Raw genomic sequence first — 21719 nt, 5'->3', positions numbered from 1 at the left:
GAAGTTGCTCAGGTACCCCAAGATGCGCTCGCTCAGGTACCCCAAGGTGAGCTCGCTCAGGTACTCCAAGGTGAAGTGGCTCAGGTATCCAAATGTGAGTTCGTTCAGGTACCCCAGGATGAAGTTGCTCAGGTACCCCAAGATGCGCTCGCTCAGGTACCCCAAGGTGAGCTCGCTCAGGTACTCCAAGGTGAAGTGGCTCAGGTATCCAAATGTGAGTTCGTTCAGGTACCCCAGGATGAAGTTGCTCAGGTACCCCAAGATGCGCTCGCTCAGGTACCCCAAGGTGAGCTCGCTCAGGTACTCCAAGGTGAAGTGGCTCAGGTATCCAAATGTGAGTTTGTTCAGGTACCCCAGGATGAAGTTGCTCAGGTACCCCAAGATGCGCTCGCTCAGGTACCCCAAGGTGAGCTCGCTCAGGTACTCCAAGGTGAAGTGGCTCAGGTATACAAATGTGAGTTTGTTCAGGTACCCCAGGATGAAGTTGCTCAGGTACCCCAAGATGCGCTCGCTCAGGTACCCCAAGGTGAGCTCGCTCAGGTACTCCAAGGTGAAGTGGCTCAGGTATCCAAATGTGAGTTTGTTCAGGTACCCCAGGATGAAGTTGCTCAGGTACCCCAAGATGCGCTCTCGGGTATCCAAAGGTGAAGTTGCTCAGGTACACTAAGATGCGCTCGCTCAGGTATCCCAAGTGAGGTTGTTCATGTACCCCAAAGGCACAATCTCATCAATGAATGAAAGTCTGGTGCCCAGATAGGTGCAGCCTTTCGAAATCTGAAGTGTTATTTTCTCTGTTTGAAGTTGCCGCCTGTATTGTAGTACGAGTAGTTGGTTCCTTGAAATACCTGCCGGTAAATTACTTTGAAAATAAATTAAGGCCTCCACAAACGATCAGTTCAGGCGCTCAGTTCGGAACGAACAGTCCGAACTGACATGGTTTGAACTGAAGCCTCCCCAAACCTCCTCAGTCTTTTGGTTACTATTAGATGTATCGTTTCATCGTAGAATATGGAATAAACTTTGGATTTCCAGTTGCAGTTGCACTTTTAGTTAAACAAAGAAAAAAACAAAGACTGCAAGCAAATGTGTCTGCCACTTGACTCAACTGATGGACTGATTTGTTTGGACCGACAGTTTGGACTGGCGAGACGCTGTTCCCGCACACGTCAGTTCGGACTGAAGTCTTGATAGAGTCCGGAGTCCGATTCGATGGAAGGGCCATCGGCTCGTCAGTCCCATCAGTTCCGACTGACAAGCCCACCGTCCTTGCTCACACACGGCAGTTCCGACTTTTAAGTTGCGACTGATCGTATGAGGGAGCCTTCAGAACGATTGTTTTTTTTTGAAAACGTGTGAGAGATTGTTTTTGCCGCGCGGCAGTTGCCTCCGAACGAACGGCCGATACGGACCTAGGAGAGGGGGAGGGGGCATCTGGGTGGTTGATGGCAGGGTGGGCCCCGATAAAACACCAGGTCGCGGGAGGTAACTGCCGTTGTAAAGTCGGGAAAGCCTTCACTTCGTGGTATTTACGACGCCGTGAATCCCGCGGCTGTCCCGGGAGCTTAAATGAAACTGCGCTTCATCCTGCGCAGGCGACCTTCCTTACGATCGGTCGCAGCCGGCATGTGACATTCTGGTGAACCCGTTTCTCGAGGATGTAATTGCAGTAGATTTCACATCGAGTTGAACTGATCTTCAAAGGGATATAACAGTACAAACGTAGCCAAAGACTGCCTATATATGTACATATACAGATAAGTAAAGTCAAAAGTTAGTATACTGTCAAAGTAAATTATTATATCAACTGCATACTTTTAACAAAGATGCATCGCCACTAAAAATAATTTTAAAAACGATAAATTTCTGCTAGGCAAAATAATAGTTACAATAAACATTCACTTGAATATTTATTTAAATTAACGATTTTAAGTAAATTTAATCATGTATTAGATTGTAAAGGAGGCCTGCACAGAACAAGTTTTATTTTCGTTGTGAGTCAAATGCACCGTGTGCAACAGAGTTAAGCAAACAGTGTGTTTGAAATTTGTTCTGTGTTTGTGCTTTTCATGGTGGGAGCGATAGGTTTTTTGGGTTCGAATTTCGAGCACAGCGTGAGATTTCGCGGTGTTTTAAAGTGTGACATTAGGTGTAGCTTAGTTTACAAGCGGTCCTGCAGCCACCCCACCGGCATAGAGGTCAGGACAGACAGTCAAACCCCTCTCTGCCCTTCCTGACCCGGGCCCACACGCTGTGTGCTGAGCTTCAGAAGAAAGCACGCTGTTTGGAAACTGCTCAACGCATCCCAGTGGTGTCTGTTTGCGGAAAAGAATTTAAGAATGCACTGAGAGCGGATCAGTAGTTATGATTCCGTATTTCCTTCGTAAACTGTATTTATAGTAGAGTGAAAAAAAAGCTGAAAAGCGTGTTTTCAAAACGATTTATAGGCATGACACGCCGGGCACACATTCTTTAAAGCACTCAAGGGTCTTGCATTATACCTTTATCTGCAATACTCTCCGTAATATAATATTATGGTTACCTCTCAGAACTGTCGGTTGCTCTATGCACGACGAGAAGACTACGCGCCAGTCCACAGCCTTGCGCTTAGAGGCGATACCACGCTAGAAGCACCAGCGAGCATCGCACTTATCATCCCGGTTTACTAACACAGATACACCCTGACACGGCGGGCTCCCTTAGCATCTGTACTTGGCAACTCTGTGAAGGTTTTTCTGGGGAGAACATTCGTTCTGAACACGAGGGGACTGCTCTGAAAGTGGCATACGCAATAGACGTGACTTCTGGCGTCATCTATGTACAATCAAGATGAATTCTCACAATTACGTGTGAACCTTTTATGTTTCTGTGCCTCAGTGTCCTGCGTTGCGAAGCTAATGTCGTCACGTGAATACACGATTAATCCTTTAACTTCTTCAAAGACATAAATATCAGCTCCTAATGGTGCATTAAAATATATCAGACATAATCGGAAGATTAATCGCATCAAGTCAAATCCATTTTTTTTTTCTAGGTGAACTTCGCTTTTCTTATTCGGGCAAGAATTTCCGAGAGAGAAAAATCTTTACAAACTCGTCCGTGATATCTTCGAGAAGATAAATCCTCAACTCGGGCGACTTTCACGTGACTTAACTCCCGTGTTATTTATGACCTGACCAACCCCCCCCCCCCTCCACCTGACAAAAACTTATATTTCCAAATTTAAATCTTCTGTTCTTTGCGGGTTCGTTGGTGCACTCAATATTTCTCGGTGAAATGCTTTTGGTTTCACGATCTTGAAACAACTTTGAAACTGCAGCTGAGTCTTAAACGCCATGGCTGGTGCCACGTAAGAACACAGTTAGTCCTCAACTTTGAGATTCAAGTAACTAAAGGTAAAAAAAGAACATCTGAAATGCAGAACAAATCACTGCTTCACTAGATGATACTTTACGAACAGCTGTTCTCTACACGATTAAAATTAGCTGATAGAGTAAAGATAAAAATTCTGTAATATCTTTAAGAGGTCCGCAAAGTCAGTGGAGTGATTGTGTTAGTGTGTCAGAATGATAAGTGTGACACTCGCTGGTTCTTATAGCGTGGTATCGCCTCTAAGCGCAAGGCTCTGAACTGGGGTGCAGTATTTGCGTCGTTCGTAGGACAACTGTGAGATTAGGGTGTTGTAGCGGAGAAATGTACATAAAGAGGAAATGTACGCTCCTTGAGTGCTTTCAAGAATCTTTACCGTAAATGTCTCATGTCTATAACACATTCTAAAAACCAGCTTGCTGATCGCTCATCGCTGGGAAGTGACGAACAGTGACTGGCAGTGATGGTCAGTGACGGGCAGTGACGGTCAGTAACTTGCAGTGATGGGCAGTGACTGGCAGTGACTGGCAGTGATGGGCAGTGAATGACAGAGACTGGCAGTGACTGGCAGTGACTGGCAGTGACTGTCAGAGACTGGAAGTGACTGGTAGTGACTGGCAGAGACTGGCAGTGATGGTTAGCGACTGGCAGTGATGGGCAGTGAATGGTATAGACTGGCAGTGATTGGCAGTGACTGGCAGTGACTGTCAGAGATTGGAGGTGGCTGACAGTGACTGGAAGTGACTGGCAGTGATGGTTAGCGACTGGCAGTGATGGGCAGTGAATGGTATAGACTGGCAGTGATGGTCAGTGACTGGCTGTGACTGGCAGTGACTGGCAGTGATGGGCAGTGACTGGCAGTGACTGGCAGTGATGGGCAGTGAATGACAGAGACTGGCAGTGACTGGCAGTGACTGGCAGTGACTGTCAGAGACTGGAAGTGACTGGTAGTGACTGGCAGAGACTGGCAGTGATGGTTAGCGACTGGCAGTGATGGGCAGTGAATGGTATAGACTGGCAGTGATTGGCAGTGACTGGCAGTGACTGTCAGAGATTGGAGGTGGCTGACAGTGACTGGAAGTGACTGGCAGTGATGGTTAGCGACTGGCAGTGATGGGCAGTGAATGGTATAGACTGGCAGTGATGGTCAGTGACTGGCAGTGACTGGCAGTGATGGTCAGTGACTGGCAGTGACTGGGTAGAGACTGGCAGAGACTGGCAGAGACTGGCAGTGACTGGCAGTGATGGGAGGACGCCGCTCTTGTTGCAGACGGGCACGACCAACCCGGCGGTGACCTTGAGGGTGGTCGACCTCAGCCTGCCCGAGGACTCGGAGCACGCGGACTTGAAGCCGCCCGCCAGCATCGGGCACACCCTGTATGTCGCTGCCTGCTCGCCATTCTTTAGACTAGACAGTCGGCCTTGCTTTGAATGTCCGTTGTAATGAGGGCAAGTATGAAGGTAAGGAACCACGGGCTCACACATTTGCAGCAGATCAGTCCGTCGTGTCTCGTCGTAAGAAGCCAGCTGTGTTCGTTCTGTACTGTCTTCACTGTGTTGTCCAGAGCTGTCTGCCTGTTTCAGACATGCGGCGTCGTTATTTCGTCTATGTTAATATACCTTCAGTTGATTTCCTCGTCTGCGTTTCATTTTGTTTTACTGAATTAATGTTGTTTTGGGAATTCGGTACTTTCTTTTTGTTTGTACAAGAGCTAATATTGGCTTGTTTTCTGTGTTCTGTAGGTATTTACATTTTTCGTAGTCTTGGTTCACTGAGGTCTGCAGTGGCGTATGTCCACAACTTCCAAACAGACTAGTGTCTTGTCCGCATCACACCTTGCCGCAGTAAAACCTTCGGAATCAGCTGAAGTAACGATAAAGCACTCGTTTGTTTACAAGTAGCACACGTACAGACCACAGACGTGCGTTTTCTTGTTAAAAAGGGGGGTTGTCTGTAAAGTCGGTTTACGGACGATAATTTTACGTGATAAAGTCACAAGAAAACATTGATGAAAAATTGCATACTTTTTAATTTTCAAATATTATTTACAGTTTTTTGTAAATTTAATTTAAATAATTTGTTTATATATAATCACGAACAATTAGTTAAAAAGCCCGCCTTAACCTGTTTGATAATATAGAAGATTTTCTCGCCGCGGTGGTTGGTCGGTTCTTGCACACTCGGCTCAGACGGAACGTGACAATGAGTCATGCTTTTTCGTGCGTGTAGCCGGCGTTCATTGATTTATAAGACGTTATCACGTCAAAAATAATTTAAAGTTTCCCTATGTTAATATACTTATTTGATTTACTAATTGCGAAGTATTACTTATTTAATCGAAACTTGGACGTATAAAAGAAACGAGACATTTAGGGTTTGGTATCACAAGCCATGTTGATTTTTTTTAGTTTTTTTTTTGTCATTACGTTTTTTTAAAGGCAATTTCAAAAACTTAAACTCACCTCCCTTGTATTTGTTATTCTGCCGCTAATATTTTCAAATTTTCAACAGATATTCTCTTAGGGCCGGTTTCACCAATAACTGTTCGGATCCGAGATCGTAAGATCTTTGTTTCAGTGTGATCTCAAGTCAAATCTGAGATCCAGTGTATATGTGTTCCACCAAAGTGAACTTACGAGTTCAGACATTCGATCTCACGATCTAGGTTTAGGTTGGTAAAGATCGATTGTAAAATGAAAGCAAGTTTTCTATTGGCTACTGAATTCCGTCTAGTCACAGAGAATTTTCTTTAGTATATTTGAAGTTCTTGCTGTAAATGTTGGCATCGTGATATTTACATACAAGCCTATTTGTTTATTGATTACAAACTTGTGGTCGGTTGTGAGTTGACTGGGGTACACGCGGTTACACATGACGATGGAAAAGAAAATTTCAGTACCTAAAAAAGGTTTTTTCTCTGAAAAAGATAAAAATCATCCTTGTCGATTTAGTGCAAGAAAGACTGGATATTTTAGAGTGTAAGAGAACTGATGGCGTGTTTTGTAAGCAGAAGGAAGAATCTTGGCAAGAATTGGCATCATATTTTAAATAACATTATGATGACAATTACCGTACTTCGGGCATACCTAAAAATATATCGGCCTAAATTTCCTGTAAACTATTGTAGCCCATCAAAACACCAATTGTAAGCAAACCAGTATCTATGCGAACACGACTACAAAACACAACAAACCAACGAAAAATACACAAGATCTCGGATCCAACTGCTCTGAACCATCAATTTCGGTGGTTCAAACAGAGGTTCACCTCAATCCTCTGTCAGAAGGTGAACTCGAATGGTGTAATCCGTTTGTGTGTCGATCCTGGTTCATTACCTCTTATGATCTCGGATCGACCAGCGATCTTCAATGGTGCAACCGGCCCTTAGTGTAGTATCGTGGGTTTAAAAAGTCGCGCAAGGAATGATAATATTGCGAAGACTTGCGCGCATCTTCACACCCGTGAAATTACGTAGGATATTTGTAAAGTAAGGTGCGTTTGATCATTAAAAATAATAAACCCATGAAAAAAGTTTTTTAATTTATAGTTTTAGTTTACTACAGACGTACTTCACATTTTCACATAATCGCTATTCAGTTCCAAACACTTTTCGCACTGCTGTACCAGTTTCTTCAACCTCTCTGCATAGAAGTTTGCCGCCTGGAAATGTAACGGACGCCTCGACCATAGGCACCATGGACTTCTAATACGTAATGCGGGTAGCCTAAGTACATCTCCGGGAATCTTTTAAGCATTCTCCGTACTCGATTCGAAAAATGATGGCTACCGTTTTTTTTTTTTTGGGACGAAAAGGGCGTTATTTGGGTTGAATTGTGAAACTTGGGTCAACAATTACATCAAAAATTACAAAGATTACGATTGTCAACTGGTTTAATTTCTAGGCGGCGAACTTCTATGCAGAGATGCTAAAGTAACTGTTGCAGCGTTGAGAAAAGAACTTGTAACTGAACAGAGATTATGTAAAAAAAAATGTAAAGTAGGTCTGAAGTAAACGAAAACTGTCAATAAAAACTTTTTCTCGCGGGTTATTTTTTTTAATTACCAAACGGAGCTTACAGCAGGAATATACCTCGTACATTAAGTGAATATCTGTTGGAAATATTTTTTTTTGGCAGAGCAACGAATGCAAGAGAGGTATAAAGTTAAAATTATAGAGAAAGCTCTTGAATGAAATAAGTGAAGATATAGCGTGTGAGACAGAGACATAACTGCCTCTGTCATGTGCCAACTGTGCCCGGCATGAGACGTGTTTGTTAAAGTCCCGTTCGAAAACTAAGTTGTTGGGTGCTACGCGGCCTGTGTCGTCGTCAGACTCTGACTTCTAAGCGAGCCATCGGTTCCTCGGGGTCAGCAGTAGCTGCGACGTCGTGGGTTCGATCCTGACACACAATGGCTAGGGACCCGGGAAATTTGCGAGTTCATTCGAAAAAAGTTTAAACTCTGAACACTAGCAGGTTTTTTTTTTTTGCAACAACCCCAGTTGGGCCGCGGATGTTTCAACAAACCCTAAGGTAGTTCAGAGCCAAAGAAACCAGCAAGAGGCGTGGTGGTCGAGTGCTTGTAGGCCTCCGTGGCGCAGTCGCTAACGCACCGGGCTACGGTGAGGGGACTCTGGGTTCGAATCCCGGGTAAGACATGGATGTAATTTGTGTTGTCTTAATACACCAACAATCACAACTACAATTTCACAATGACTTGGGGTGACATAACAATACCGCATTAAGGGGGGGGGAGATGATTGGCACACCGGTGACTGTCAAGCCTTGCCTGTGTGCCACCCATCTTTAAAAAAAAAAGTGTTCAGAACACTCGACCCCCAACGAGATGACCCGGGTTCGATTCCCCGGGGAGGGGGGGGGGGTTCAGACCCTGACTTTCCACAAGTGGGTGCAAGGGTTCTCCCAAGTTAATTGCGTCAGTGTTATATACCCTATTTCATCTCTACCCCTGGTTTTTCTACAAGCTGGCCAGAACGGTAAACCCTGCCTCAGGCTACTAACTACATATCCAACAAACCAGCAGCAAAACAGAATGAACAAAATTACATGAAATGTCATTCAATGAACAAATGAATAAGGTTCGAGGCAAATAACAACATCAAGGCCGACCTCCAGGTCACTTAAAGGGCAACATTTACGCTGTCTCTAACCGTCGCAAACATGGTCACCCAGACTCGGTTCCGCTCGTTGTACGCCATCGTCGGTTCTTTCCCCGACATGGCTGGTTAGCGTGTCTCCGGGTGTGACCTATAGTGCAGCGATGACCAGTTATACCGACAGCGACAGAGTCCTTATGGTCCACGTGACTAGCTACAAATTAATATTACTAGATATGCTGTCTTTGCTTGCACATACCTATAATAAATGGTCAGCATACACCATTATCAAACATATGATATTTGACACACAAATACTGGAAAGAATTATAATTATGTAATGTAGGCTATATTTATCGCTTCATGTTAATTATTCTTAGATTTTGGTTATTAAAGAGGGAATTTTATTTTCCGTTTCCTCATCACGTGCAGGGCCGCAACTAGGGGGGAGGGAGGGGCAAGCGGGGCATACGCCCCGGGCGCAAAGCTGTGGGGGCGCCGAAATCGCTTGCATTGTAATTTCTTCCTACTACAACTGGTAACTGGTAAAACGTTTTTTAACTTGCATGCCAGGAATGTCTAATCTGATTTACAATATAACGTATCAACATAGCACCATTTTTCTGTGGGAGGGCCCCCGAACCCCCCGCTTTATTGGTGTGGTATGTGCAAAAAAAATAGGGGGGGGGGCATGAATACATTCATGCCCCGGGTGCCAGAGACTCTAGTTGCGGCCCTGATCACGTGCCACGTATGTAATTCAGTAGCGGCTCTGAATACTTGTCGTGAGACGCTCAGTTCCAACTTAAATGTGTGCGACCCTGTTGGTATCCAAGCTGGCCACCAGTGGCGGAGTGCAACCCTTGTTCCAGGGACCACTACTTCACGACGGTGAAGTGGGTGAGCGCGCACCGCGCCGCCGTGGTGTGGATGAACCGCCGCCAGAACCTCTCCGTCATATCCGTGTGCGGCGAGCCCCTGTGGGCCTGCGAGGAGGTGGGTCTGCCTCTCCGCCTCCCTGCCACTCTGCCCCTCTGCAACTGGCTAGAGCTCTGTGCTAACAACGCTGACATGAGACAGAAAAATAACCTAGTGACGAGAAGAGATAACTACGAAAAACTCTTATAGATATATCCATTTTAAAATTATTTATTATATTATCTTGTGTCAAACATTGTTAAATTACTTTTTAAGAATTTTGAAACACTGGAAGTTTAGGTATATTTCCTCAGAAATCTATGTAATGATTGGAAAAAGAAAAAAAGAGATTATTTTTGCTGTCATAATGTTGGTACCATATGTATTAAACAGATAAATTGTTAATACTGGTCTTGCAGTCAGCCAGGTTTTCACCGGTATTAGTTCTAGTGTATTGGAATGAGTATCGTGTGAGTGTTTACCAGAGTAGTTGTGACCGTCAGCAGGGGCGTAGCCGAGAGGGGGGGGGGGGGGGTTAGGGGTTCAAACACCCCCCCTTTAGCACCAAATCTTTAATTAATTTCTTATTCATCACTCAAACAAATTTCATATTAAAATCAATAAAAATTTTACTATTACTATGTTTAAATATAAGTACCGGAAACTGCTAAAATATCACTATTTTACATCTAAAAATCCAAATTTTCCCGGGGGGGGGGGGCCCCCGGGCCCCCCGCTTTAATACGGGGGGGGGGGATACTTCTTAACACCCCCCATGCACAAAACCCGGCTACGCCACTGACCGTCAGTAGCACGCCCATGGCAGCCCCCGCGCGGAGACGTGTGAGGTGTGACCGCAGACGCACGCGGAGCGCTGGGGCGAGGCGGGCTGGGCCGACGCCGGCGTCGGGGCGCCGCTCTTCTCGGCGGACGGGCGCGCCTACGTGGCGCTGCTGCCCGTGCTTGACGCCGACAACGGCCGCTTCTCGCACGCCTGCCTCGTGGACGTGGCGTCGCGCCAAGCGACGGCTCTCACGCACGGCGCCTACCAGCTGACGAGGCTGGTCGCCTGGGACGAGGAGCGCGACAAGCTGTGAGCACCCCCGCCCTCCCACCCCCTCTCTGCACCCTCCTCTGGCCACTGCTCCTCCTACACTCATCACCTGCCTCCTACCCCCTCTCTGCACTTCTGTCACCCTCTCTCCGCTCTCCTTCCCGGCCCCTTCTACCGCTCACTTCCGCTAGCCACTCGTCCCTCCTGCACTCATCACCTGCCTCCTACCCCCTCTCTGCACTTCTGTCACCCTCTCTCCGCTCTCCTTCCCAGCCCCTTCTACCGCTCACTTCCGCTAGCCACTCCCCCTCCTGCACTCATCACCTGCCTCCTACCCCCTCCCTGCACTTCCGTCACCCTCTCTCCGCTATCCTTCCCAGCCCCTTTTACCGCTCACTTCCTCTAGTCACTCCCCCTCCTACACTCATCACCTGCCTCCTAACCCCTCTCTGCACTTCTGTCACCCTCTCTCCGCTCTCCTTCCCAGCCACTTCTACCGCTCACTTCCTCTGGCCACTCCCCCTCCTACACTCATCACCTGCCTCCTACCCCCTCTCTGCACATCTGTCACCCTCTCTCCGCTCTCCTTCCCAGCCCCTTCTACCGCTCACTTCCTCTAGCCACTCCCCCTCCTGCACTCATCACCTGCCTCCTACCCCCTCCCTGCACTTCCGTCACCCTCTCTCCGCTATCCTTCCCAGCCCCTTTTACCGCTCACTTCCTCTAGCCACTCCCCTTCCTACACTCATCACCTACCTCACCTCCTAAAACTCAACTCCTACCACTCTTCCTCCTATCGTTCTCCTTACACCACTCCCCTCCACCACACCTTCAAATCCCCCTTCCTATCATTGCCCCTTCATACCACTCCCTCCTCATAACACTTCCCTCATAATTCCACTCAACCTCCCACCGTTCCCCGTTCCTACCACTCTCCACCGACCTTTCCTCTCTCCTTCCACCCCCTCACCTCATATTGCAAATCATTTACTTGCTACTGTTTCCCAAAGAACTGTTAGTGAAACGTACAATGTAATAATTCTGAAAAAAAGCTTGGCCTACAGATTTATGGGCCCTTCTTCTTAAAACAGTTATAAGTATTCTATATAAAGTGATATTTAAGTACAAAAAAAATTCTCTCTGGTTTTGAATTTTTTTTTTTTTTGTATTATTAGAGCACCATTAAATGATTCATTTAAATCTTTCTTGAGGTGAAAGAATTTTAGCACAGATGACTATCTTCCTTAGAAATCCTCAATTAAAGCATGATTCTATATGAAAAAAATTAGTCTGCAAATATTTAGATACATAAGTCCGGCCTGTGACATGTGGTTTTCACTTCGTACAGGTACTTCTTGGCGGCACCAGAGCGCCTGCCTGGGCAGAGGCACCTCTACCGGTTAGGTGACCTCAACTCCACGGACCAAACCCCCGAGTGCCTCACGTGCCCTGTGCCACAAGCCCCTGCGACACCAGGCAGCCCGCCACGCAGGTGTGTTCGCAGCTGTGCCTAGCACCGTGGCCCTGGACTTCCATTAAACAATTACAGTGCCATGCCACAACGAGACCAGAGAGGCGTGGCCTGGGCCAAGGCCAGGGGCGTGGCCAGGGGCGGGGTTTGACGCAGTGCCCTTGTATGTTTGCCTCTACCACTATTTTACATTCGCAATTATATTACGGTGAAGTAGTTATGTTCGTGTACTGTACTGTAAACTACGATCACACAGTAACGAGACCAGAGAGGCATGGCCTGGGGCGGGGCCTGGGACGGGGCTTGCAGCAGTGCATTTGTACTCCTGTCTCTACCACTAGTTTCCATTTGTAGTGATATTAAGGCGATGTAATCTGTTTACGGTGCAATCCCACAGCAACGAGACCGGGGAGGCGTGGCCGGGGGCGTGGCCAGGTGCGTGGCCAGGGGCGGGGCTTGCAGCAGTGCCCTTGTACGCCTGCCTCTACCACTAGTGTCCATTCGTAGTGATATTAAGGCGATGTAACCTGTTTACGGGTGCCGTCCCACAGCAACGAGACCGGGGAGGCGTGGCCGGGGGCGTGGCCGGGGGCGGGGCCTGAGGCGGGGTCGCGACCCGCCTGCCTCTACAGCGACGTCCACGTCAGCCCGGGCCCGTCGCCCAGGTACCTGGTGCTGGAGTGCCTGGGCCCGGACACGCCCACCGCCGAGCTGTTGGACCTGGTCACGGGCGCCCGCCTGGCCGTGCTGGACCGGCGCGACCAGCTGCGCCACCGCTACCTCGCCATGGCGCTGCCCCAGGTCAGTGGCGCCTTTGAATATATATATATATACTGTACAGAAGTCGCCAGCCCAGGTTAAAATTTCTAATACGGTTTTGAGGTAGTCGGTTAATTCACCGCCGCAATCTCCACCATCTCTAGGGCATCGACTTGTGGTGGTCCCTAGCGGACAAGTGTCGAACTCTTCAAACACCCCTTCCCCCTCCAGTTGAACTACCTTGAGCTGCAGTGAATGATAGGTGGGGGGTGCGGGGAATGACAGCGGGCGACAGTGCTGCGCTCTAACGTGTAAATAACAACTAAGACGATACAGGGCGTTACGGCAGCGCACTGCAGCGGTGAAGTTCCCAAGCTGCTCATCATAGCTTCTGAAAAACGTAGAGTAAATCCTATCCACTCGCGACATCTATGCAGTATATATATTGAAAGGTGGCGCTGAGCCGCGTGTCTGTGGTTCAGTGCGAGTGCGTCTGCCTCCACAGCTGCATGGCTGATTTGAAAAGTTTGTTTGATACACACAGTGATACGGTTTTTATAGCGAAACATATTTTTACTCCCTTTTTGTTGGCGAAACCGAAATTATTGTGAAGGTAAAATTATTACTTCACTGAACAAAACATACATTTATTTGACGAAAATTATTATTTTGGGCCAATTTTTTAAATACTTCTATTGAATGAACCATATCTGAACCAGGGGCGCAACAACAGGGGTGGGGGGCAAGGGTATTTCCCCCCCCCCCTCTGAAACCTTGAAGTGGGGGCAAACGGGGGCAAAGAAAGTGCTGTGTAATCAATTTTTAGATAATAAAACTGCTTAAATAGCACCATTTTCCACCTTGAAATACAAATTTTCCCGGGGAAGGACCCCCGAACCCCCCGCTTCAATAGGGGGGATCGATGATTCTTTATAAAAAGGTATATTGCCCCCCCCCCCCTTTTTGGAAATTTAGTTGTTGCGCCCCTGATCTAAACAAATATTTTGTTGCCGTAAATGAAACTTTTTTTACTGTGCCAACCTATACAAGATGGTAGCTTTCGACTTGCAAATAATGCTTGTAGTTTTGTTTCTGTTAGGCGGAAGATAGACCCGAGGCTGGTATTTTATGCCCTTTGTAAGGAATATAATAGTCTTGTATTTAAACCTTCAGATATACTGCTGTCAATTGGCTGACTTTCTGCGCTTTCGAAATGGCGCGCAGAATTTCAGTTGATAAGTTCTGGAAAAAAACTTGCCGAAAATGTTCTGTATATGAATAACATTTAGAGGGGAATTTACATTAAGTTATGTACATTTTGTACATTTTTATCCTGTGGTACGTCGAAAGATCCTTCACAAAACATTACTTGTGACATAACAATGAATTTTGATCTTAAGTTGAATAAAAAAAAAATATATTTTGTATTCATTGCTATGTGACAAGTTTTTATGTGCAGGATCTCTCGCGTTACCGAACTAAAACAGCAAGCATCACGCATGACGTCAAGCTGGATGCGCGATGAGGAACAAATGTCTGCCGACAAGTGTTGACGCTGCCCTGACTGCGTGTCGGCAGGTGAAGACCTTCCAGGTGGAGGTTTCGGGAGGCCACCAGGCGCAGGTGCGGCTGCTGCTGCCCCCGGGGCTGCGGGAGCACGAGCAGATGTCCTTCCCGCTGCTGCTTCACGCGTGAGTGCAGCTGCTGCTCCGTCGCGCCCGAGCGCCCGGCTCGCGCGTCTTTCCCGGCGCCGTTTCAAAACCACTAGCGGGGTCTGCTTACGAAAACGCAGGGGCGTATCCGGGTGGGGCAGGGGAGGGGGGTGTTTAGGGGTTCAAACTCTCCCCCCCCCCCCCCTTAGCTCCAAATCTTTAATTAATTTCTTATTCATCACTCAAACAAATTTCATATTAAAATTAATAAAATTTTATACCATTACAATATTTCAATTTAAGTACCGAAAACTGTTAAAATAGCACTATTTTACACCTTAAAATCCAAATTTTCCCGGGGGGGGGGGGGGGCCTTGCTTCTTAACACCCCCCATACAAAAAAATCCTGGCTACGCCACTGCGAAAACGCATTTCAGGTTGTTTGTTTAGGGCCGAGAGGTAATTTTTGACGTCGGACTAAATTTTTTAAACTGTAATTCTAGAAGAGTTAAAGTGCCTAAAACGCGTGTTTCCAGAGTAATTGTTTTAGGCGGAAAACAATCGGTACAGATTCTTGAAAGCACTTAAGGGCCTTGCATTACACCTTTATCTTCATTTCTCGGCCATGTAATATTACGTTCCGCTCTCAGATTACACCATTATACTGTGACGAGAAAATAGCTTACATCTGGATTGTAAAGTTCAGCTCCTTCGCGATTTCGGTAGGAATTTCTTGTAAGAAATTAATTTCCGTCAACAGAGAGTTACAGGTGTCGTATATCGCTGGGTGGTTACGCACCAACATTATTGATTTTTCTTCTAAGTGTTTCACTTTCCAAAAAAAAAAAAAAAAAAAAAAAAAAAAACGTGACTGTCTTTCAGTACTTGACAGAGATGTTTAACATATAATATCGGTAAAGAAATACGCTTATAACAAAAAATCAGGCCAATAATGCCAAGCGTAACAAATATATACGCAATTTTGTTTATAAAAAAGGTATGTACGTGGCGTCAGGCTCGCAGCTCGTGTCGGAGCGCTGGGCCGTGCACTGGGGCACCTACCTGGCCAGCTAGTGTAACACGGCCTCCTGGGAGGGTGGTGTGAAGCGGGCTGACGGCCAGCTAGTGTAACACGGCCTCCTGGGAGGGTGGTGTGAAGCGGGCTGACGGCTAGCTAGTGTAACACGGCCTCCTGGGAGGGTGGTGTGAAGCGGGCTGACGGCTAGCTAGTGTAACACGGCCTCCTGGGAGGGTGGTGTGAAGCGGGCTGACGGCCAGCTAGTGTAACACGGCCTCCTGGGAGGGTGGTGTGAAGCGGGCTGACGGCCAGCTAGTGTAACACGGCCTCCTGGGAGGGTGGTGTGAAGCGGTCTGACACACGGCCTCCTGGGAGGGTGGTGTGAAGCGGGCTGACGGCTAGCTAGTGTAACACGGCCTCCTGGGAGGGTGGTGTGAAGCGGGCTGACGGCTAGCTAGTGTAACACGGCCTCCTGGGAGGGTGGTGTGAAGCGGGCTGACGGCTAGCTAGTGTAACACGGCCTCCTGGGAGGGTGGTGTGAAGCGGGCTGACGGCCAGCTAGTGTAACACGGCCTCCTGGGAGGGTGGTGTGAAGCGGGCTATCGGCCAGCTAGTGCAACACGGCCTCCTGGGAGGGTTGTGTGAAGCGGGCTGACGGCTAGCTAGGCCTCCTGGGAGGGTGGTGTGAAGGGGGCTGACGGCCAGCTGGTGTAACACGGCCTCCTGGGAGGGTGGTGTGAAGGGGGCTGACGGCTAGCTGGTGTAACACGGCCTCCTGGGAGGGTGGTGTGAAGCGGGCTGATGGCTAGCTGGTGTAACACGGCCTCCTGGGAGGGTGGTGTGAAGCGGGCTGACGGCCAGCTGGTGTAACACGGCCTCCTGGTAGGGTGGTGTGAAGGGGGCTGACGGCCAGCTGGTGTAACACGGCCTCCTGGGAGGGTGGTGTGAAGGGGGCTGACGGCCAGCTGGTGTAACACGGCCTCCTGGGAGGGTGGTGTGAAGGGGGCTGACGGCCAGCTGGTGTAACACGGCCTCCTGGGAGGGTGGTGTGAAGGGGGCTGACGGCCAGCTGGTGTAACACGGCCTCCTGGGAGGGTGGTGTGAAGCGGGCTGATGGCTAGCTGGTGTAACACGGCCTCCTGGGAGGGTGGTGTGAAGCGGGCTGACGGCCAGCTGGTGTAACACGGCCTCCTGGGAGGGTGGTGTGAAGGGGGCTGACGGCCAGCTGGTGTAACACGGCCTCCTGGGAGGGTGGTGTGAAGGGGGCTGACGGCTAGCTGGTGTAACACGGCCTCCTGGGAGGGTGGTGTGAAGGGGGCTGACGGCTAGCTGGTGTAACACGGCCTCCTGGGAGGGTGGTGTGAAGCGGGCTGACGGCTAGCTGGTGTAACACGGCCTCCTGGGAGGGTGGTGTGAAGCGGGCTGACGGCCAGCTGGTGTAACACGGCCTCCTGGTAGGGTGGTTTGAAGGGGGCTGACGGCCAGCTGGTGCAACACGGCCTCCTGGGAGGGTAGCTAGTGCAACACGGCCTCCTGGGAGGGTGGTGTGAAGCGGGCTGACGGCTAGCTAGTGCAACACGGCCTCCTGGGAGGGTGGTGTGAAGCGGGCTGACGGCCAGCTAGTGCAACACGGCCTCCTGGGAGGGTGGTGTGAAGCGGGCTGACGGCCAGCTAGTGTAACACGGCCTCCTGGGAGGGTGGTGTGAAGCGGGCTGACGGCTAGCTAGTGTAACACGGCCTCCTGGGAGGGTGGTGTGAAGCGGGCTGACGGCTAGCTAGTGTAACACGGCCTCCTGGGAGGGTGGTGTGAAGCGGGCTGACGGCCAGCTAGTGTAACACGGCCTCCTGGGAGGGTGGTGTGAAGCGGGCTGACACACGGCCTCCTGGGAGGGTGGTGTGAAGCGGGCTGACGGCCAGCTGGTGCAACACGGCCTCCTGGGAGGGTTGTGTGAAGCAGGCTGACGGCCAGCTGGTGCAACACGGCCTCCTGGGAGGGTGGTTTGAAGGGGGCTGACGGCTAGCTGGTGCAACACGGCCTCCTGGGAGGGTTGTGTGAAGGGGGCTGACGGCTAGCTGGTGTAACACGGCCTCCTGGGAGGGTTGTGTGAAGGGGGCTGACGGCTAGCTGGTGTAACACGGCCTCCTGGGAGGGTAGTGTGACGGGGGCTGACGGCTAGCTAGTGTAACACGGCCTCCTGGGAGGGTGGTGTGAAGGGGGCTGTCGGGTGGGGTGATCCACAGGTGCGCGGCACCAGGCTCGCAGCTCGTGTCGGAGCGCTGGGCCGTGCACTGGGGCACCTACCTGGCCAGTGCACGCAACTTCATCGTGGCGCAGGTGGACGGTCGAGGCTCCGGCTTCCAGGGCGAGCGCCTGATGCACCAGCTTCGCCACCGCCTCGGCAGCGTCGAGGTGGACGACCAGGTCGCTGTCATCAGGTGCGCAGTTGGGTATTCCACACCGTAACCGATTTTCAGAACCAGGAATTCGGTTACTAGTCTTTAACTGAACCGATAATTCCTGTTACTTTCAGTACTAGTTGATTTTTTTAATTAATGATACTGTGGTCGGTGACTGTAGTAGTATTAGTTTGTTTTGTACGATTAAACAATTTTAGTGACCAATAGTAAAAATATAATCATTTGTGATACAATTGTTATTGCCTAACAGCTAAAACAGAGTGTGATGTTTAAAAAGACAGCTTGTACATCTATTGTCTGGGTCCCTGTGGACATGTGTCCTCGCTTAGCTGATACTGGACCACATGCTTAGAGGTGTTTCGGAGGCTATAAAGATAGATATTTTTTAACCAAAAAGTGAACTAAATCTTTAAACCACATGGACAGTAAACATGTAACATGTACATGTAAGGAGATTCGTTTATAGTTACTCACCAACTGACGGTTCTATAGGTTCTGATCCTCGAGACAGTTATCTCTTTTCAACCGTAGTACTTTAATTTGGGAAATAAACTTCTTTTTTTTTACTGGCTGTAGCGCAGAGTCTAGTGCCATATTCATCACCTTTGAACTGCACGACCCTGCTAAGATGCTGGAGCGGCTGGACTGGCTGGACTAGTTAGGCTCTCCAGCATTCCGATGATCAGGTGGCGTCAACTACTTGCGTGAAGGGGTGTGTTTCTCAAGCTTGTGCCTTTGGTGTGTGGCTACGTGCTCCGTTGTCTACCTGGTTGTATCCCCAGTTGTACCCTATGAGGTGCGGGCACGGAGGAAAAGGTGGTCGTGATCTGGACATGTCGGCAGGTACCTGCGCGACAACTTGGACTTCGTGGACAAGCAGAAGATAGCCGTGTGGGGCTGGGGCTACGGTGGCTTCACCACCACCATGATCCTGGCCGAGGACCAGGAGGTCTTCAAGTGTGGTATCGCAGTGGCGCCCATCACCAACTGGTTGCACTATGGTGAGTCTCTTCAACTACCTCGAAGGAAGGCCTGTTGGTCCGTGCGCGAGTGTCGGAAACTACATTACAACCCCGCACACTTTTCCACCAAAACTCATCGCATAACAATTAGCCTTGTAAAAAATTAAATTTTGTTTGACTACAAAAACATAAAGTTCACTTTGCTCTCCACTGCGATGTATTTTAAATTTTCGGTCATCTATAACTTATTTGTCTAGTTTTAATCAATTTTGTCCTGCACTTACACAAACATTCTGAAGTTCGGCGATGACTACTTACGTGTTTGTGGTAATTTGGATAGCTGAACCACAAGTTGTTTGTTTGACACATCCTGTTAGTCTACTGCAGTAACAAATCCCCTTTTTTTTTAAAAAAACATAAAAAGTTCTATAATAATTCTGGAAACAGCTTTACAATTAAACAATTTTCAAAACATTCTAATACACGTAATAAAATCTGACATGTAAAAACCTTGCAGACGTAAAGGTTTTAATTGAATGCATCAGTTTGTAAACAATGTGAAGTTACAAAAATTTTGACCAACGGACAGACGGGTAAAATATTTTTTGGGCCTTCCATGATGGTTGCTGTTCACGTTGATGGACGGATGCGCGGAGGGCGACGGTCGGAGCCGTGAGGTGTCGGAATCCTGGGGCGAGCCGTTGAGTGGTGGTGACTGTGGCCAGACTCGGCGTACACGGAGCGCTACATGGGACTGCCGAACTCGACGGACAACTACCTGGGCTACGAGCGGGCGGACGCGACGCGGCGCGCGGCGTCCCTGCGCGGGCGGCGGCTGCTGCTGGCGCACGGCACGGCGGACGACCAGGTGCCGCTGCAGCAGGGCATGCTGCTGGCGCGCGCGCTGGCCGAGCAGGGCGCGCTCTTCCGCCAGCTGGTGCGTGCGTCGTAGAGTGTACACTGCGGTGGTTGTGTTGCCGTAGGGTGGATACTGAGGTAGCAATGTTACCATAGAGTGGATACAGAGATACAGTGTTTCCATAGAGTGGATACAGAGGTAGAGTGTTACCATAGAGTGGATACAGAGGTAGAGTGTTACCATAGAGTGGATACAGAGGTAGAGTGTTACCATAGAGTGGATACAGAGGTAGAGTGTTATCATAGAGTGGATACAGAGGTAGAGTGTTACCATAGAGTGGATACAGAGGTAGAGTGTTATCATAGAGTGGATACTGAGGTAGAGTGTTATCATAGAGTGGATACAGAGGTAGAGTGTTACCATAGAGTGGATACAGAGGTAGAGTGTTACCATAGAGTGGATACAGAGGTAGAGTGTTACCATAGAGTGGATACAGAGGTAGAGTGTTACCATAGAGTGGATACAGAGGTAGAGTGTTACCATAGAGTGGATACAGAGGTAGAGTGTTACCATAGAGTGGATACAGAGGTAGAGTGTTATCATAGAGTAGATACTGAGGTAGAGTGTTATCATAGAGTGGATACAGAGGTAGAGTGTTACCATAGAGTGGATACAGAGGTAGAGTGTTACCATAGAGTGGATACAGTGGTAGTGTTTTACTATAGAGTGGATACTGAGATAACTTTGATACCATATAATGGATACAGAGGTACAGTGTTTCCATAGAATGGATACAAAGGTACGGTGTTATATTGGTCAAGAGTTTCCATAGAGTGGATACAGTTGTAGTGTGTTGACATGGTGAGTACAGAGGTAGGTAGTGTTAAGGTGAGTTTACGATTGAAACACTTAATAATTATAAACTTAACCTGTAAACGGACGAACACGTGGTTAAATAATATCCAGTTTATGATTGAATTCATTAATTCCAGCCAATAAAAACAGGCGAGAAAGCAGCCATGTTATTTAAGTTGAATTTTTGTATTCGTAGGTATCGCCTACATTTTGAAATTCAGATCTGTTTATAATCTTTGTCGATTAATAATTTATTTAGCGTAACATTTTTATTCATGGTGAAATTGGTTATGCACCTATGTACTTTAAAAACAAGACACATAGCTACGACTGAACCTAAAATTTGCAATATTTCAGCTCGTAACCTAAAATTCATACAGAATTTAGAATCAAGGATATTTAACTTTAATATATAAATACTAAGTCAGGTAATGGTAATATTATTCACTCAAGCCACGGTAAAATGGCTTTAGACTAAGAAAATATATTCATTTATTGTAAATAGATGATATACTCGTACAATAGTAAAAAAAAAAATTAGAAATTTATTTATGAAATCATAAAACAAAACAAATAATCAAATCAGAGCTTTTATGAAATGTTCGTACAATGTTCTTCTTCATTTTTTATTATTTCTAAACATGATGCTAGTACGTAGTTCCATTTCCTACTCATTTCCTACTACATCATAACCTGCACTCCCAACAAAACATTATTTCACGCCAACAACACATTCTACTGTGCTCTGGTTGGTGCTTCCCTTAAATCTTAAGGAAAAAGATAAAATATAACCCTCTGTTAAGTCTCAAGTCATCATATGGTTCATACACGACCCGTCAAAATTCCACATGACAATCATAAACCATTCCACTAGTATACATAGTCACATGTTAAGTACACGATGAATACTTAATTCATAATTCTTAATTTTCAATTGTGAACCCAGCTTTACCATAAAGTGAATACAGAGCATAGTGTTACCATAGAGTAGATACAGTGGTAGAGTGTTATCATAGAGTGGATATAGATGTTAGAGTGGATACAAAGGTAGAGTGTTACATTTGAGTGGATAGAGGTAGAAGGTATATAGGTTCTGAGGTAGTTTTACCTTAAACAGGCCATCAAACGAAACCAAGGGCCTGGAGCCAAATAATTGTGTCAGGCACCCTCCATATTATTTAAATGTACAACTTTTAAAACCCCACAAAAAAAAGTGAAGACTGTACACATTACTGTGGCCATAACGGTAAACTAGATCTGTGAATATAAC

General features: G+C 47.7%; 1 protein-coding gene across 1 annotated transcript in view; it reads left to right on the top strand.

Annotated features, from left to right (window-relative positions):
• LOC134541826 (inactive dipeptidyl peptidase 10-like) overlaps positions 1 to 21719 on the top strand; it is a 57920-nt gene that overhangs the window by 33034 nt on the left and 3167 nt on the right. The window contains exons 8-16 of the mRNA XM_063385521.1: positions 4637 to 4743; positions 9356 to 9479; positions 10262 to 10494; positions 11804 to 11947; positions 12478 to 12727; positions 14264 to 14376; positions 17597 to 17791; positions 18617 to 18774; positions 19461 to 19672. Coding sequence (XP_063241591.1) covers positions 4637 to 4743; positions 9356 to 9479; positions 10262 to 10494; positions 11804 to 11947; positions 12478 to 12727; positions 14264 to 14376; positions 17597 to 17791; positions 18617 to 18774; positions 19461 to 19672 — 1536 coding nt within the window. The remainder of the gene's footprint in view (positions 1 to 4636; positions 4744 to 9355; positions 9480 to 10261; positions 10495 to 11803; positions 11948 to 12477; positions 12728 to 14263; positions 14377 to 17596; positions 17792 to 18616; positions 18775 to 19460; positions 19673 to 21719) is intronic.

Source organism: Bacillus rossius, assembly GCF_032445375.1.
Source record: "Bacillus rossius redtenbacheri isolate Brsri chromosome 4 unlocalized genomic scaffold, Brsri_v3 Brsri_v3_scf4_2, whole genome shotgun sequence".
NCBI classification, from domain to species: domain Eukaryota; kingdom Metazoa; phylum Arthropoda; class Insecta; order Phasmatodea; family Bacillidae; genus Bacillus; species Bacillus rossius.
This window is presented reverse-complemented; position numbering and strand designations above follow the sequence as displayed.